At 42.7% G+C, this 19871-nt stretch overlaps 1 protein-coding gene across 1 annotated transcript in view; it reads right to left on the reverse strand.

Moving 5' to 3' along the window:
* Positions 1-16204, reverse strand: part of LOC106611537 (GPI ethanolamine phosphate transferase 2, catalytic subunit-like) — a 145631-nt gene extending 129427 nt beyond the window's left edge. Inside the window, 1 exon segment of the mRNA XM_082955571.1 lies at positions 16014-16204. Within this exon segment, the coding sequence (XP_082811697.1) occupies positions 16014-16151 (138 nt within the window). The 5' untranslated portion in view covers positions 16152-16204.
* Between the last annotated feature and the right edge of the window lie 3667 nt (positions 16205-19871).

Raw genomic sequence — 19871 nt, forward strand, 5'->3', positions numbered from 1 at the left:
ACCCATATAGGCCAAGATGTTGTTGGCAGTATCTCACTAGTCTGTCACAAGTGAGGCATATCAACATGTTTTCACTCTGAAGTGTTTACAGCAACTCCTTGCATAATCACTGTGATTTCTCACAATCAGGCATTCTGGGGCAAATAACCTTGAGCCAGCCTCACAGAAGGAAGCAAACTAGGCTAAACTAAACTATGATATGGATCCAATGCCTTTCTTTTTCCACAAAATTGTTCTCGTGCTCGTGCTTTAGTCCATTTGCACAGTGTCTAAAGCACCTGCTGGTCTTTGTAATTCAAGCAAAACTATCAGAATTATCTACATTTAAGGCTGTTGCATGCTTCCCAGTTGAAACAGTTTATGCATATACATTGCTCAAAAAAATAAAGGGAACACTTAAACAACAAATCCTAGATCTGAATGAAAGAAATCATCTTATTAAATACTTTTTTCTTTACATAGTTGAATGTGCTGACAACAAAATCAATCAATGGAAATCCAATTTATCAACCCATGGAGGTCTGGATTTGGAGTCACACTCAAAATTAAAGTGGAAAACCACACTACAGGCTGATCCAACTTTGATGTAATGTCCTTAAAACAAGTCAAAATGAGGCTCAGTAGTGTGTGTGGCCTCCACGTGCCTGTATGACCTCCCTACAACACCTGGGCATGCTCCTGATGAGGTTGCGGATGGTCTCCTGAGGGATCTCCTCCCAGACCTGGACTAAAGCATCCGCCAACTCCTGGACAGTCTGTGGTGCAACGTGGCGTTGGTAGATGGAGCGAGACATGACGTCCCAGATGTGCTCAATTGGATTCAGGTCTGGGGAACGGGCGGGCCAGTCCATAGCATCAATGCCTTCCTCTTGCAGGAACTGCTGACACACTCCAGCCACATGAGGTCTAGCATTGTCTTGCATTAGGAGGAACCCAGGGCCAACCGTACCAGCATATGGTCTCACAAGGGGATCTCATGTCGGTACCTAATGGCAGTCAGGCTACCTCTGGCGAACACATGGAGGGCTGTGCGGCCCCCCAAAGAAATGCCACCCCACACCATGACTGACCCACCGCCAAACCGGTCATGCTGGAGGATGTTGCAGGAAGCAGAACGTTCTCCACGGCGTCTCCAAACTCTGTCACATGTGCTCAGTGTGAACCTGCTTTCATCTGTGAAGAGCACAGGGCGCCAGTGGCGAATTTGCCAATCTTGGTGTTCTCTGGCAAATGCCAAACGTCCTGCACGGTGTTGGGCTGTAAGCACAACCCCCACCTGTGGACGTCGGGCCCTCATACCACCCTCATGGAGTCTGTTTCTGACCGTTTGAGCAGACACATGCACATTTGTGGCCTGCTGGAGGTCATTTTGCAGGGCTCTGGCAGTGCTCCTCCTGCTCCTCCTTGCACAAAGGCGGAGGTAGCGGTCCTGCTGCTGGGTTGTTGCCCTCCTACGGCCTCCTCCACGTCTCCTGATGTACTGGCCTGTCTCCTGGTAGCGCCTCCATGCTTTGGACACTACGCTGACAGACACAGCAAACCTTCTTGCCACAGCTTGCATTGATGTGTCATCCTGGATGAGCTGCACTACCTGAGCCACTTGTGTGGGTTGTAGACACCGTCTCATGCTACCACTAGAGTGAAAGCACCGCCAGCATTCAAAAGTGACCAAAACATCAGCCAGGAAGCATAGGAACTGAGAAGTGGTCTGTGGTCTCCACCTGCAGAACCACTCCTTTATTGGGGGTGTCTTGCTTATTGCCTATAATTTCCACCTGTTGTCTATTCCATTTGCACAACAGCATGTGAAATTTATTGTCAATCAGTGTTGCTTCCTAAGTGGACAGTTTGATTTCACAGAAGTGTGATTGACTTGGAGTTACATTGTGTTGCTTAAGTCTTCCCTTTATTTTTTTGAGCAGTATATTATGACAATGTGTGATGTGTGATGTGATGTTTTTGTTCGTTTCGGTGTTCCGGCAGGGATTTTCCGGCTGTTCGAGCGGAAAAAATATATACTTGAGGCAAGTTGATGTTCTGTTGCCAAAGTCTACGCCCCTTCGTCGGTGATTGGTCAACAGTACTACTACTAGTAGGAACTATGGACGGGATTCTTCAATGAAGTGTTTATTGTTATTCAATGAAGACAAGTTTTCATGCACATCATTTCACTTGAGAAATACGGCACAAAACATCTTAATTATATTGCGCGACTAAAGCTTACCGTATGCTTCCCAGTCACAACAGTTTCAGCATGTATTACTACAACATTTTGTGATGTTGTTCTTTGTTTTTGTCTTCACCAGGTTTTTTTTTTTCTTCTTTTTTTCCCAGATGTTCATGCACAGGCCTCACAAGACCCATCTATAAGTTCCCGCACTTAACATTCATGTGGACTCTGATGGATGTGATTTTGCCAGAGACTTCATTGCCCTGTTGGATTGCTTCAACTTCACAAGGTATGTCAACTTGCCACCGATGACAGTGGCCATGTACTTGACCTTGTGTGCATAACTGGCACGGCTCCCTTCCAGCTGCGTGTATTCATGGATGCCAAGGGAAGCCAGGCTTCCACAAATATTTGACCAATAAAAATGATATTTCGTCGCTCTGTGTTTTCACGATTTTCCATCAATTTGCAAGTGGTCAATTTGCTAAATCGGCTCTTTCCTAAGGCATGGATGGAGGTGGATTTGGTTTTGACTTAATTCTCTGTACTGGCCAATGATTATGATGGAAAAACTATAAATGCATATAATGTGCCACTGGCATGAGATGACTGGTCTGAGATGATTGGAGTTCAATATGTAGCCTAGATGTAGCCTGGTAGGCTCACGTTAACTAGCTCGCTAACTTAGCTGGTTCATTGTTGCCTATGCTAGCAAGCAGTTAGGCTAGCAAGCATTTTAGCTAGGTAGCCTATGAAAAAGAAAACTAAAGGCACACTGTATAAAAGAGCCACAGACCGTTTTGCTAACATGAAAGTGAGGAGAATGGCATTGGTGGACATGACTGTCCTGTGAGGATCCAAATAGGTCAGATCAGGTTTGCAATGGATGACTTCAACCAGACCCCATCTCACCCGCGGTGGGGGTTAACAACTCACGCACTGTTGTAAATCCAACGGAGAAGATTCAGGTCTACCTCTCCAAATTCACCCAAGGAATGTGCTTTGTTTCAAGAAGACTTTTCCCGCCAAAACACGTTCTAATGCGAATACTGGAACAATATTTCTAACATAAAACGTGGAGAATGGTCAGAGGTGATCTAAAGAACACTAATGTCGTTTTGTTTGTTATTTTGTGATGTCATAAAAAAATGTAAAAAGGAAATATTGTAACTTGGAAAGTATACACGCTAAGTAACCATCCTCTACGTTATGTTTGAAATATAAAAAATGATGGAAGTGTTTTTGTTAAGAGAGGGACATGATTTTAGGAGCCATAAGAGAATTGTTTTACATAAACATTGCACAGTGACGTCACACCCCTAAGTAAGGTCAGAGAGCGTGTCAGCCTGACGGAATCGTCCTTTTGAACAAACTGTATAAAATGATGGGTTAAGAATTAACATAACAGAACAGAGAGACTTAGGAGGTGCAGCTCATGTTTAAAAGGGTTTGACATCTGAATCTCAACTCGAGGTATGGCTCGACTGGTATGGCTAATTAGCGGTCCTAAGTAAAATATCTAAAAATGCGAATTTAAGTGGGACCATTCTATTACTCTGTTCAAACCACCGTATTATACTACTTTCATCACCCCACTGGGAACCATCGACACGGCTGGCTAGCCCATCTGCAAGAAGAATCTTCCAGAGTGAATGGAAGGAGAATAAACTCTGTAGTTCTGTTCAGAACTACACGACAAGTCACCGGATACCGGACAACTTCAGAGGAGAACAACAGTAGAGGACTTGTTGGAACCATTTTTGGACAATCAGAGCCTTACAAGCGTGCCGCGAAAAGGCCCAACCCCTTTCCAGGACGACCCGGTTCCGAGAGAGATACACGCATTTCAAGTAAATACATTCATGATTTCTTACTCCAAGCGGGCGGCGGATCGTGTGCAAAGTATAGGAGTACTATAAGTGAGAGTAGTTTCTAAATGTACCAACGTTAAGTGTCTCTGTCATTCTCGCTCTGTCTCCCTCTCCATGTCTTTTGTAACAAGCAGCCATATTGTTATCAGTCCGCTAGGGACCTGATTTTAACGTATTAAGTGTGTATGTTCATCCTATGTTACCATTTAGTTAGCTAGTAAATAAATAATTAAACCAATTTGTGTAGTACTGAATCATAAGTAAGGCTCGGGCTTTTGCAGATGCAAGGAGGTTACGACTGTTCATGATATGATACGAGGTTATGACTAATAAGTTGACTGTTTATGGATGTGATAGGTGAAGACCTTTAGAATTTAATTTGGGAGATTGTAACTCTTTAAAGAACCGCTCTTGGTGCCCCAGAACCTAATGAGTAAATTGTTATATGATTAATTTAATCGGGTAACAATTAAACATATTTAGGTAATTAGATAAATAACAGTCTTCAGATGAATGTTAAAGTCAAGTCACGACAGTGTTCAACTAGTCTACAAGTCAACTTTTTAAATTAGTTTTACTTGAGTGCGCAAGCACACACACCGACACATACAGAAATCAGTACCATGGACAGCCACATGATATTTAGCAACACTAATTTAACTTAATTGTTTTTGGTATCTTTAAGTTAGTTTTCACTCTATTAAAGCCTAGTTGATTTGATGATGTTTAAGTGTAAATGGTGCTGGAATAGCAGAGGCAGTGCTCCTGTCGTCATTGTGCTGACCTGCGGTAACTCCGTGGGTCTAAATCAGTAGTTGTTTAGTAAACTGTTGAAAACATTAACTTGCTGGACCTTGCTGCAGGTCATATAACTGTTTGCTACATGTAATACTTGCTTTGTGGACTTCACCGGACATATGTTACTCTCTGGTTTTCTGATGAAGCAAACGTATGTGTAGTTGACTTTGTTCCGCCACTGTGTGACTGTCTTTTTGTTTTCACGACCTAATTGTATTGGGGCTCCCGAGTGGCGCATCGGTCTCAGTGCAAGAGGTGTCACTGCAGTCCCTTGTTCGAATCCAGGCTGCATCACATCCGGCAGTGATTGGGAGTCACATAGGGCGGCACACAATTGGCCCAGCGTCGTCCGGGTTTGGCCGGGGTAAGCCGTCATTGTAAATAAGAATTTGTTCTTAACTGACTTGACTAGTCAACTAGTATTTTAAAAATAAAATATCATGGAACAAATGAGTTATAGAGCAAACAACGCAAATTAATATGGCGTTTTACTGGCTTCACTTGGCTTCCCCAGTGATTTTACCCATGCACTGCTACTGCTCCCTCCAACCTCTCAGGTCTGGACAAACCCACCTCTGATCACAAGGCCATTCTGTTCAGTGTGCACACCCCCATGCCCAAGCCCACCACCAAGCGCGTCATCACCTACCGAAATATAAAAACAATTAACTCTGCTGACTTAATGAATACGCTGCAATCACATGACACCCCTGGCCCTCATGTATCTTCAGTAACAGACCTGGTGGCTCATTACAACAGTGAGCTCTCCTCCAACCTGGATGTTCTGGTCCCCCTTAAAACAAGGGTGGTCTCCTTCAACATCCCAGGACCATGGTACACTCCTGAGCTGCATGCCATGAAAGCCACAGGACGAAAACTAGAACAGCTCTACAAATGGACAGGTATCATTATCTGTAAGGAGGCCTACAAAGACCACATTCACAACTAAAAGGACTCAGTTGCACACAACCAACTTTGCCTATTTCTCCAACATCTTTAGGAATGAACAAAGAAACCCAAGAGTGCTATTCTCAACCACACTCAAACTTCTCCACCCATTGCACAACCTCTCTCTCACAATTACTACGACCTATGTTACAGTTTTCTGCCTAAAGACTTCACTTGTCAATGAAACCAAGTTCCACAGACATGTGACTAACAGAAATGGAATAATGTGTCCCTGAACAAAGGGGGGTCAAAATCAAAAGTAACAGTCAGTATCTGGTGTGGCCACCAGCTGCATTAAGTACTGCAGTGCATGTCCTCCTCGTGGACTGCACCAGATTTGCCAGTTCTTGCTGTGAGATGTTACCCCACTCTTCCACAAAGGCACCTGCACGTTCCTGGACATTTCTGGGGGGAATGGCCCTAGCCCTCACCCTCCGATCCAACAGGTCCCAGACATGCTCAATGGGATTGAGATCCGGGCTCTTTGCTGGCCATGGCAGAACATTGACATTCCTGTCTTGCAGGAAATCACACACAGAATGAGCAGTATGGCTGGTGGAATTGTCATGCTGGAGGGTCATGTCAGGATGAGCCTGCAGGAAGGGTACCACATGAGGGAGGAGGATGTCTTCACTGTAACGCACAGCGTTGAGATTGCCGACAATGACAACAAGCTCAGTCCGATGATGCTGTGACACACTGCCCCAGACCATGACGGACCCTCCACCTCCAAATTGATCCCGTTCCAGAGTACAGGCCTCGGTGTAATGCTCATTCCTTCGACGATAAACGCGAATCTGACATTCACCCCATGTGATACAAAACCGCAACTCGTCAGTGAAGATAACTTTTTGCCAGTCCGGTCTGGCCCAGCGACGGTGGGTTTGTGCCCATAGGTGACGTTGTTGCCGGTAATGCCTGGTGAGGACCTGCCTTACAACAGGCCTACAAACACTCAATCCAGCCTCTCTCAGCCTATTGTGGACAGTCTGAGCACTGATGGAGGGATTGTGCGTTCCTGGTGTAACTCGGGCAGTTCTTGCTACCATCCTGTACCTGTCCCACAGGTGTGATGTTCGGATTTCCCGATCCTGTGCAGGTGTTGCTACACGTGGTCTGCCACTGCGAGGACCATCAGCTGTCCGTCCAGTCTCCCTGTAGCGCTGTCTTAGGCGTCTCACAGTACGGACATTTTTATGTTTTTCAGAGTCAGTAGAAAGGCCTCTTTAGTGTCCTGTTTTCATAACTGTGACCTTAATTGCCTACCGTCTGTAAGCTGCTAGTGCCTTAACAACCGTTCCACAGGTGCATGTTCATGAATTGTTAATGGTTCACTGAACAAGTATGGGAAACCATGTTTAAACCCTTTACAATGAAGATCTGGGAAGTTATTTGGATTTTTACGAATTATCTTGGAAAGACAGGGTCCTGAAAAAGAGCGGTTTCTTTTTTTGCTGAGTTTAGATCGATCAACTTCACTGTTTTCAGCATCAGCCCACCACCTACAGTTGAAGTCTGAAGTTTACATACACTTAGGTTGGAGTAATGGGAAAATCAAAAGAAATCAGCCAAGACCTCAGAAAACAAAACTGTAGACCTCCACAAGTCTGGTTCATCCTTGGGAGCAATTTCCAAATGCCTGAAGGTACCACGTTCATCTGTACAAACAATAGTACGCAAGTATAAACACCATGGGACCACGCAGCCGTCATACCGCTCAGGAAGGAGACGAGTTCTGTCTCCTAGAAATGAATGTACTTTGGTGCGAAAAGTGCAAATCAATCCCAGAACAACCTCAAAGGACCTTGTGAAGACGCTGGAGGAAACAGGCACAAACGTATCTATATCCACAGTAAAACGAGTCCTATAGCGACATAACCTGAAAGGCCGCTCAGCAAGGAAGAAGCCACTGCTCCAAAACCGCCATAAATAAAGCCAGACTACGGTTTGCAACTGCACATGGGGACAAAGATCGTATTTTTTGGAGAAATGTCCTCTGGTCTGATGAAACAAAAATAGAACTGTTTGGCCATAATGACCATCATTATGTTTGAAGGAAAAAGGGGGAGGCTTGCAAGCCGAAGAACACCATCCCAACCGTGAAGCACGAGGGTGGCAGCATCATGTTGTGGGGGTGCTTTGCTGCAGAAGGGACTGGTACACTTCACAAAATAGATGGCATCATGAGGCTGAAAAATTACGTGGATATATTGAAGCAACATCTCAATACATCAGTCAGGAAGTTAAAGCTTGGTCGCAAATGGGTCTTCCAAATGGACAATGACCCCAAGCATACTTCCGAAGTTGTGGCAAAATGGCATAAGAACAACCAAGTCAAGGTAGTCACAAAGCATCACAAAGCACTGACCTCAATCCAATAGAACATTTGTGGGCAGAACTGAAAAAGCGTGTGCAGGCTAGGAGGCCTACAAATCTGACCCAGTTACACCAGCTCTGTCAGGAGGAATGGGCCAAAATTCACCCAACTTATTGTGGGAAGCTTGTGGAAGGCTACCCAAAACGTTTGACCCAAGTTAAACAATTTAAAGGCAATGCTATCAAATACTAATTGATTGTATGTAAACTTCTGACCCACTGGGAATGTGATGAAAGAAATAAAAGCTGAAATAAATCATTCTCTCTCCTATTATTGTAACGGCCGTCGAAGGGAGTAGACCAAGGCACGGGGTTGAGTGCTCATAATTAACTTTATTTAGAACACTAAACAAAACAAGAAAAAACACGACAGCCAAACCGTACTGTCAGGTACACGAAACACTGAACAGAAAATAACCACCCACAAACACAATGAGAAAAAACCCCTACTTAAATATAGTCTCTAATTAGAGGCAACGAGATACAGCTGCCTCCAATTAGAGACCAATCCCAAACACTTCCAACCTAGACATAGACAACCTAGAATAAACATAGAACATAACCCAAACACCCCCTGCCACGCCCTGACCAAACTACAAATAACCCCTTTTACTGGTCAGGACGTGACAATTATTCTGACATTTCGCATTCTTTAAATAAAGTTGTGATCCTAACTGACCTAAGACAGGGCATTTTTACTAGGATTAAATGTCAGGAATTGTGAAAAACTGAGTTATTTGGCCAAGCTGTATGTAAACTTCCGACTTAATAAAGTATGCGGTAGTGATGCGAGGGGTTCGTTAACTCATAGTCCCCTCAGTTATATCTATCCGTTTGGTGGGCGGTTTAGGGTCATTAAATATTGTGTGGATGAAGGGTGGATGGGTAGCAGGGCAGGTTTAATAAAGAGAAAACAATACTTAATGTAAAAAAATTAAATACAAATCCATAAATGTAGAATTCTTGTGCAATATATATGTACAGGCTACATTGACTTTTTTCCCATTATTTTAGGCTGTCTGTCATTCATGCATAAGCCTAAACTTTAGGGCCTAACTGTACGCGTGCTAAATCGCCTACATGCCAATTGCTTTTGGAAATGGGCAAAAAAGGTTAATCATGTTGATCCAAGGAGGCAAAAAGGAGCTGAATTCAACAAGAGAAAAGCTGCGAAATGGAGAGTTGAAAATAAAGACAAGGGAGGGCCAGAAAAGTAATATTTGGGAAAGATTTGGTGAAGTGGTAAAGAAAGATGGTTTACTGTCAACATACACCAGATAGGTGCAGTGAAATGTGTTGTTTTACAGGGTCAGCCATAATAGTAAAGCGCGAAGAATGATAGCATTGCCGGCTATGTTATGTGTGATGGTTGTGAGGTGCTAAACAAATCCGACTTCAAATGGCCCTATGGCACGTCAAGACAACTGAAGTCTACTGTTTAGATGGGTTCAATGGAGACTGAACACTGACTGTACACTGACTGTAGGTCTATAACCTCTCAAACAACCTTAATATTAACTCAAAATTAAGCATTTCCTGCATTAAAATGATACACCAAATGTAGGCTAACTTTTTACTCAGGAACAGGAATGGATAAATATTATTGATTTATTTCCCCATCTTAAGAGAATGTGAATTTGCAGTTAGCACCTCCACAGGCTGTATTGTGGTGGCTAATTTCTGCATTACTAAATGAGGAGAGTTACAAACACACCAGTCTGAGTTAAACTACATCTTTAATACTTAAGATACTTTTGCAAAAGCACTTTGACCTTCAATAATGCACAATCTCTAATGAACCACTGAAAAAGGGTGCCAACACAATGGCTACTTAGATATTTTATACCCAAGAACCACCCCTTCAACGAACATGACGAACCACAGATCTTAGGAACAGTTCACAAAGGTTAAGTTTTGTATGAAAGATATCTATAAAACATAGCAGACAGCAACTGCTGTATCAACAGTGTTCATTGTATAGACCAGTATATGGTCCTCCTACCCCAAACTGGAACCGTCTCTCCCTGGTACGGTATAGAACAGAACCATTAGCTCATCCAATGGCATACATCAATTGACAACTCTAGATACTCCCATCTCAAGTAAACCCCCTCTTGGCTCCACTCCTGGACAAGCTCACTGAGCGGAGTGACTTGCGCACAGACATTGTGGAGACAAATAATTGGTTCCCCATTAATCACTCCATCCCTTCACATGGTTTAAGAATAGGTAAAGACACATTCACATATGAAGACAATGTTGCATTCTAAAACATCTTAATTATCTATATTACCCAACTAATTCTGATTCATCCGCCACAGTATCTAGCTATCTTTATCAGCATTATAAAGGCCGACCTGAAATCAGAAACATGTTGGGTCGTTTTCACAGCTTTCTATTTCCTTACAACCGGTTAAAATGATGTAAATAGGACATTTTGCCCAGAAAATGATTCCTGTTTTTGTTTTTCTTGCAAAGGTTAATTTAGTCTTGTAGGGCAACATATAATGACAAAAGAGAAGTTGCATGTATCTAATTATAGACAAGTTGACAAACAAATAGCCTACCAAAATGTCCAAAATTATAAGCACAAACAAATCTAAAGTCAGGCAAAAACAATCCTGCATCCCCTGTCAATTGTTTTCCCTGCAGTCTCTGACTACAGCGCATTTTCTATAACATTTCAGGCTATCAATCAAGTTAGAGTAGCTAGCTTGTCTAACTATCTTAGCTGGCATGACTGCTGGCAAGGTTGGTAGACTTTAGAAAATAAGCAAGCAATAACTAAACTGGACTTAATAAGGCACACATTCCTTTCAATCTTTTACCCAGGTTTAGCAGAGATGCAGAGAAGCATATTTAGTGTATGCTTCTGACCACCAGTCAGAAACATACAGACAGCTCAAGAGGTATGCTTAGGTATGCAGGAAAACATACATCTATTTTTACATAGAATTAAGCATAATGATTATGGCTCTAGATCGGCAAGACGGAGCTGCTCTTCCTCCCGGGGAAGGACTGCCCGTTCCATGATCTCGCCATCACGGTTGACAACTCCATTGTGTCCTCCTCCCAGAGTGCTAAGAACCTTGGCGTGACCCTGGACAACACCCTGTCGTTCTCTACCAACATCAAGGCGGTGACCCGATCCTGTAGGTTCATGCTCTACAACATTCGCAGAGTACGACCCTGCCTCACACAGGAAGCGGCGCAGGTCCTAATCCAGGCACTTGTCATCTCCCGTCTGGATTACTGCAACTCGCTGTTGGCTGGGCTCCCTGCCTGTGCCATTAAACCCCTACAACTCATCCAGAACGCCGCAGCCCGTCTGGTGTTCAACCTTCCCAAGTTCTCTCACGTCACCCCGCTCCTCCGCTCTCTCCACTGGCTTCCTGTTGAAGCTTGCATCCGCTACAAGACCATGGTGCTTGCCTATGGAGCTGTGAGGGGAACGGCACCTCCGTACCTTCAGGCTCTGATCAGGCCCTACACCCAAACAAGGGCACTGCGTTCATCCACCTCTGGCCTGCTCGCCTCCCTACCTCTGAGGAAGCACAGTTCCCGCTCAGCCCAGTCAAAACTGTTCGCTGCTCTGGCACCCCAATGGTGGAACAAGCTCCCTCACGACGCCAGGACAGCGGAGTCAATCACCACCTTCCGGAGACACCTGATACCCCACCTCTTTAAGGAATACCTAGGATAGGATAAAGTAATCCTTCTAACCCCCCCCCCCGCCCCCCTTAAAAGATTTAGATGCACTATTGTAAAGTGGTTGTTTCACTGGATATCATAAGGTGATCCACCAATTTGTAAGTCGCTCTGGATAAGAGCGTCTGCTAAATGACTTAAATGTAAATGTAAATTGCAAGACAAGGCTGTTTCAGGTGTTGCCATCCTATATAGCCATCCTCACGCACTCTGTGCCTCCTCAGGTTTTTGGGGTGTATGATGCCCCTGGTTCAGAACCCCAAGGTGGTCCAAATGGATATCTTTAGATCCCTACTCTGCTACAGCTTCAAACCCTGATTGGAGGTAACGTATGCATCATTTTCAAGCTACGCCTACATTGCAAAAGTCAGCAAAGAGTTTAGATCGATGCTTAACTTTTGATCTTACGTAGGATATTTACACAAACCCTAGAGACAACATCAGTCTATCCATCTATGATGCTTCACTTGGCAGCTCACACGAACCACACAACCCTCCGTCTGTGACAGAAAGCTCAGTTGAAACCTGTACCGTCTCGTTCTTAGATGTGGTAAGAAAACACACACTCAAATCAGACGCAAGAGAAAAGCTTGTCTCAAGCAGGGTTTCTGACGATTTCATCATTGGTAGGCTGGGAAAAACCACAACACTTGTTGAGGAGATGCTCACTTTCCTGCAGAGGATATGACTGGCAGGCAAAATAAATATGTTGGTTGAGCATTGGAGTCGATGGAGAAGATCCAATTTTGGGACCTGGTGGAGGAACAGAGGGAGCTCTGGAGGAAGCATAGACCTGACACAAAAACATATTAGTCTGCGTCAGAACCAAAGTAATCCTCACCAGTATGTTAAGGGAACACACTGGAACGCACAACGCATTATTAAGGCTTAGCACTAAGGGAGGGCCTTGAAAATGCAGCTAGCATTGTATGTTAAATAAGGCGGAGTCAAAGACTGCCGAAAAAGGAAGTGGGTCCAATAAGTGCACTCTCAAAGCATGATGTGGTTTAGCCCGAAAACACGTTGCCAAATGCTGTGTTTGGGATAACGACTAAATATTAGGTCTTCTGGTTGGTTGGATGGTTGGTTGGTTCAGAGTCTTAGTAATGCAGATTATATGATTGCCTTCTTTTCCCAGGGCATTTTCATTTACTCCTACATACTCTGCAGAAACCAATATTATTTTCCCCCGTCCCTGAGCAATTGTCATCTTCATAATTTACTAAATAGACTGACTACCCACGCACATCACTACGGGTGAACATAGCACACAAAGGAAAGGTACATTGAGATGAATATGTAAAATGTATCTAAAGCAAAGACAGAAAGAAAAGCTCCCACTTCTTCCTATTACGATGGAATTAAAAGGCTAATAATGTCTGCGATGTATTGATTGAGTTATTGATTGAGTCAAAACCTCTTTCTCATAGACCTACTCATCCATATTGGCATTTCCAAATGCTGCAATTCATTGCTGACCCTCATGGAAGTTGTGTCCAACTTAGGGTCATCATGAGCAGACAGGTCTTCATTATTTTTGGGCCAGTTTCTCCAGAGTTAGCCTAGGCCTATTAAAATGTGTTCAATACAGATTTACCAGAACTCCTCTCCGCTAGCTGTATGTTCTTGTTACAGTGAAACAGATGGCTTGGGAATTATACAAATCAGCCACAAAAACATATTTTCTCATGTGTCCATTCCAATGAAAGGATATGTGAGGAAATTCTTCAGAACCAGAAAACCTACTACTGGCCAACGGAAAGTATATGGAATGCTAACGAGTTCAGTCTGAGCAGGTGTAGAGCAATTTGTCAATCGGAGCAAAAGAAACCACATATTTCCTCCACACAGAACAGTGTTTTCAACAATGCAACCTAAGGGAATGTGCGAAAGCATTGACCCCGTGATAAGTAGAGATGAACTTTCATTTCCAACTTTCTCAACAGAAGTGAAGAGCAAACGGGTCATTGTCGATGATGCGTGCAGTCACAGTGGCAAGCATTCATCATCAGGGAATCATGAAGTACCACTAGTCCACTAGGGCTGTGGTGAGCTGGTGTTCACTCACTGGTCTTCGGCTTAATAACATACGCTTCACCTCATTTGGGTGAAGAGTTATTCAGAGTTATTAAGTCTGCATCACATACTACCATCTGCAAAATTTGAGACAGCAAAGCCAATAAAGTGTGGTGACCCTGAAAAAGGCTTCCAAGAATAGACAGAGCTCAAAATACAGGCTTGGTCTTCACCTCAACAATTACCAGTAGGCCTATGTTTTGGTTTTGTTTTTTTAAATGGCCCCAATTCCACCTTTGTCAAATGAATAAACCCCACACAATCTAATTTATAAGAGAACTCCCTGTCTGCAAAGCAAAGGTCTTCCCAACACAGCCTAGTCGGCCAAAGTTAGTGAGTGAGCATAGTCAGTGATTGGTTCTTCTGGACGCACTGTAGCTTTACCTGCAAAGGCATTGTTTTGTCCTGAAAATACTTTCTCTTATCACTTAAGTGGGCGGGAGATGTGAAAATAGTCAAGGGAAACTGGAATTGGACTCTGAGTGCGTGTGCGCGCGTGCGAGCGCAGGGCCAGTTCCAGGTATAAGCCATATAAGTGGTCGGTTAAGGCAACCTAGTGCTAGGCTCAGTCGGGGTCTCAACTCACTATTTAGAGTAAGAATAGTATAACACATCGGGTGAAATTTCCACATTTGGTTGTGCATAAGCAGTTATCTTGTTCTGAAAATCACTCAATTAGCTATGTCAGCTAACCATTTTTTTATTGGTAGTTAGTCTAGCCAGCTACTGTATCTAAACTTGTAGCAATCATGGCCGAATACCAACCAGGCACGCAGTGCACGTGCCCAGGAGCCCTGACCTCCAGGGGGCCCCCATTCATTTTGTTAGTCATTCTCACTCCAATATCATATTAACATGGCATAAGTCATTACAAAATGTGTAGAATTGCAGGAAACCTGCTTTAAAACTTGAATTTCTCTCTCCACCGTCAAGCGGTGGGCCACTAAAATGTTTTGTCGCAAGGTGGGGGGCCCAAAGGCTAGAGCCGGCCCTGTGTGTGTTTGTACATATTATCAACAACAGGAAACTGGGCCTAAGTCATGCCATTCCCTGTGTGCCTCAAAACACAAGGGCAGCAACACACAGCGTACAATTCAGCCAGTATATCCACTGAAATATTTATTTTCCTCAACAATTCTCTCAATTACATCCCTCCCCAAACTGCCTTTTCTGGGATGTATTTCCTGTCACACAGCCAGAGGCTGGCTGGTGTACTCCTAATGAATGGGCTGTGTCTCTGGGTGATTCTGATTTGGGTTAGTTGGCCGTGTCATACCAGTTGATTGGGTGCACTGCAGTGATTTGGAAAGATGCAGCATTCCATGATAGTACACTTGCACTGCCACCTTCTGGTATGAATGAGAACGTCTCAATACAAAGATGTGTCAATTGTGGTTTACTGCTTATTCAGGTTAGGCCATTTTTTGGGCAGGTGTTGAATCAAAGTTTGAATCTAAAATCTATGAATGATCTATTAAGCCCAATTAGCTATGGTAAATGAGCATTGACATTTTGAAAGTAGCTATAGAGTAATTTGATCAACTGTCAGAATAAGGTAGTAGGGTACACATATTCTGTGTCTCTGAACCACATACCACTTATGTCATTAAATCTATAGCTAGACTAATACTCATAAGTATTTATATTCAAAGGTCATCAATATAGGACAGTGCTTAGACTAGATCTATAACAAGACAACAGTTGAAACGGTGTCTCATTTTGAAGAAGATTTAAAAGAAAATGCATTATTAGGACTTTTTAATGGCCAGAACTCAAATCAATGAATCAACCAAAACTGGACATATGTGCCCAGTTAGTTCAATACACTTTATCCAAGGTTTTGAACCGAAACATATGACAACCCATGACATTTCACCTGACACTGTCGCAATCACAAAGCAGCATTTTCAAGGTATAAAAAGATCATCCTGCACACAATATTACTTCTGCAGATTTATTTCAATATTGTGAGTGTGGGAGTTTTCTTTTCTACAATGAAGTTGTAAAGGGTTGTAATAACTGCACCACAAATGAGAGTTAGTTATGGTGGTGTTTTACTTTCGTACCTTGATTCTGGGCATTGTAACTGTGGGAGGTTTTGCCTTGGCCACAAAGCTGTGTGTGGAGCCCCTCTCCACTAGGTGCCTTGTGTATGGCATGTACTTTCTCCCATTGGGACCAAACACAGTCCTCCCTGAGCGCATTGATCAACACTATCACCACTCTCTTAAAAAGGGGGTCTGGGACCTTGGACAAGTTTGGGGAGCTCCCTGTAAATTCCAAAGAAAATACCACAGTTACCAACACATTATAGGTATTGTAGACAACATTGAGGAACAAATGGGTAGGGTAACATTTATTCTGTGTGCAAAAGAAGAACTTTATTACTTGTCATCATTCAAGCAAGTAGAAAATCAGAAAATCAATATAGTCAGCTAAGAGCCAAGAATAACAGTACTACTCTAATTTTAAGTATAGCAAGCTAGCCAGACAAAAGAATGTCAACAAAACACACCTGTGAATGGTTCAGCCGGAAGATCTGACAGCTTGCTTTTCGATGAAAAAGATGATTTGATAGGGACTGGGAAAAATCCCCTAAGAAACAAGACTACGCTTAATATTTCGAGTATGAGACAAAACGAGGCAAAAACTGACGAACGTACCCTCATTTTGCTGACAGGCTAGCTACCTAGCTAGTTGACTGCTATGACATGAAAGCATAAACGTTTTCTTGACAGCAGTTTGATTTAATCCTCTGACTCTTGCATTTACAAGGAAGTGGCTAGGTTGATGTAATGAATGGCTCTCCCACTGGCGAGCTAACTCGCCCCAATTTTGCAAAACAAAAATCGATTTGCAATAATAAAATGTACGTTTTTGTGACATATTCATCACCACCGAAAAACATTTGTTTACACCAGTTGAAAAGGATGCTTTCAGGAACTGCAACTGTCAACTTGGTTCCGTTGGTTTTAATCTAGCTACGGATTGTCGAAGCAGTCAAACAACGTAACTGGGATTTGTGTGGACTTCGAGAATAATTACGATACATCCAGAGAAATATGCTTTGGAAAGATTACATCTATTGATATTTGTGATTTTTTTAAATAACTACAAGTTTAATGTGTTTAATTATTGTGATATGTTGAATGGTCAAAATAGAAAATAATTCGTTTGGGCTCCCGAGTGGTGCAGCGGTCTAAGGCGCTGCATCTCAGTGCTAGAGGCATCACTACATACAGCCTGGAATCGAACCAGGGTGTAGCACAACCGGCTGTGATTGGGAGTCCCATAGGGCGGCACACAATTGGCCTGGGTTTGGTCAGTATAGGCCGTCATTGTAAATAAGAATTTGTTCTTAACTGACTTGCCTAGTTAAATTAAGGTAAACATTTTTAATGTTTGGTAAGAACAGAAAACAGTTTGTGGAGCATGGTTTGCTGTAATGTTTTTGTAAAGCTTTGAGGTACAATTTGCCCTACTACAGATCTAAGATCAGCTCCCTTCCCCAATCATAACCTTAAAGTTAGAATCTGTATGTAATTTCTGGATATGTAATTGTACAGTATATATACTCATTGATTATTTAAGCAATAAGGCCTTAGGGGGTGTGGTATACGGCCAATATACCACAGCTAAGGGCTGTTCTTATGCACGACGCAACGCAGAGTATACCACAAAACCGCCCAGGTGCCTTATTGCTATTATAAGCTGGTTACCAATGTAGTTAGAGCAATACAAATAAATGTTTCGTCATCCCCATGGTATACGGTCTGCTATACCACGGCTTTCAGCCAATCAGCATTCAGGGATCGAACCATCCAGAGTATAATGAAGAATATAACTTATAAATGCATCATGAGTTTATAGTTCAATTGTCATTCCCCAACAGAACCCAAAATATAAGCTTGTTTTACTCCAATGTTTGTTAACAAAGTAGATGTAAACAAACACTGTATAGCCCCAAATCATGGTTAAAACTGTAATTTTAATATCATGGATGGTCAGTCCTTGTATCCATAGCTTGGTCTATGAATTTGAGAGTGGTTACATTTCTCCAGGCCCATCGGTGAGCTTTTTACCAAAACAGAGTTGATGTGTCCTGTTTGTTAGCCTATTGTTTCAATTAAGGATTCGAGCTATAACTATTAGTGGGGGAAATGTAAAATATTTCAAGTTGACAAAAAATGAATGCAAGGTAAGGTAGAAATGCAAGGTAGAAAATCACATTTTTTTTGTCCATTAAAATAACATCAAATTGATCAGATATACAGTGTTAATGTTGTAAATGACTTTTGTTGCTGGAAACGGCTGATTTTTAATGGGATATCTACATAGGCGTACAGAGGCCCATTATCAGCAACCTTCACTCCTGTGTTCCAATGGCACGTTGTGTTAGCTAATCAAAGTTCATCATTTTAAAAGGCTAATTGATCATTAGAAAACCCTTTTGCAATTATGTTAGCACAGCTGAAAACTGTTGTTCTGATTAAAGAAGGAATAAAACTTTCCTTCTTTAGACTAGTTGAGTACCTAGATCATCAGCATTTGTGGGTTTGATTACAGGCTCAAAAATGGCCAGAAACAAAGAACTTTCTTCTGAAACTCATCAGTCTATTCTTTTTCTGAGAAATGAAGGCTATTCCATGCGAGAAATTGCCAAGAAACTGAAGATCTGGTACAACGCTGTGTACTGCTCAGAACAGTGCAAACTGTCTCTAACCAGAATAGAAAGAGGAGTGGGAGGCCCCGGTGCACAACTGAGCAAGAGGACAAGTACATTAGAGTGTCTGGTTTGAGAAACAGACGCCTCAACTGGGCAGCTTCAATAACTTCTTCGGGATCAAAACTGATGTTATTTTTTTATTACTTTACTATTTTTAAGCTGATAATGGCCAATCTAAACTACACCTAAACTATATTGAAACAAATTTCACAAATATAATAATAGAGTTAGCCTACTGTAAATACAATATTAAATTGACAATAGTCTGATGTGTGAGAATATTAACAATTGATCAATTGTATATAAAGAATCTGATAACAGCACAGCATGGAATTGGCAGGCCGAGAAACAAAATGGAGTGCCAAAAAAATACTTTTGGAAATTCTCCTACGGAGTCATGAGCAGGTCAGACATTTCGATGTCTACACTGTGTGCACAATTATTAGGCAAGTGAGTATTCTGATCTTATCATTGTTTCTATTCACATTTTCGAACTCCAAACTATATAAACTTGAATGCTTATTGGATTTAATCATTTTCCGGTGATATGTATTTGTGTAATGAGGGAGGGTGTGGCGAAAGTGAATAACACCTTATATCCAGGTGTGCATAATTATTAGGCAGCCTCATTACCTCAGGTAAAATGGGCCAAAAAATAAATTTAACTGACACTGAAAAGCCAAAAATGTAAAATGCCTTTCAGACGGATGCGACACTCTTTAAATAGCTAAACTATTGAGGTGTGACCACCGGACATTCAAACGTTTTGTTGCGAATAGTCAACTGGGGCGCAAAAACCGCATGGGGAAGAAAAGGTGCAAATTAACTTCAAAAGACTTGAGAAGAATTAAACGTCAAACAACCAGGAACCCATTATCCTCCAGTGCCACCGTATTCTGCTCTCATCCTTCTAGACCTATCTGCTGCCTTTGATACTGTGAACCATCAGATCCTCCTCTCCACCCTCTCCGAGTTGGGCATCTCCGGCGCGGCCCACGCTTGAATTGCGTCCTACCTGACAGGTCGCTCCTACCAGGTGGCGTGGCGAGCATCTGTCTCCGCACCATGCGCTCTCACCACTGGTGTCCCCCAGGGCTCTGTTCTAGGCCCTCTCCTATTCTCGCTATACACCAAGTCACTTGGCTCTGTCATATCCTCACATGGTCTCTCCTATCATTGCTATGCAGACGACACACAA

Source organism: Salmo salar, chromosome 09 (assembly GCF_965601325.2).
Source record: "Salmo salar chromosome 09, fSalSal1, whole genome shotgun sequence".
Classification (NCBI taxonomy): Eukaryota; Metazoa; Chordata; class Actinopteri; order Salmoniformes; family Salmonidae; genus Salmo; species Salmo salar.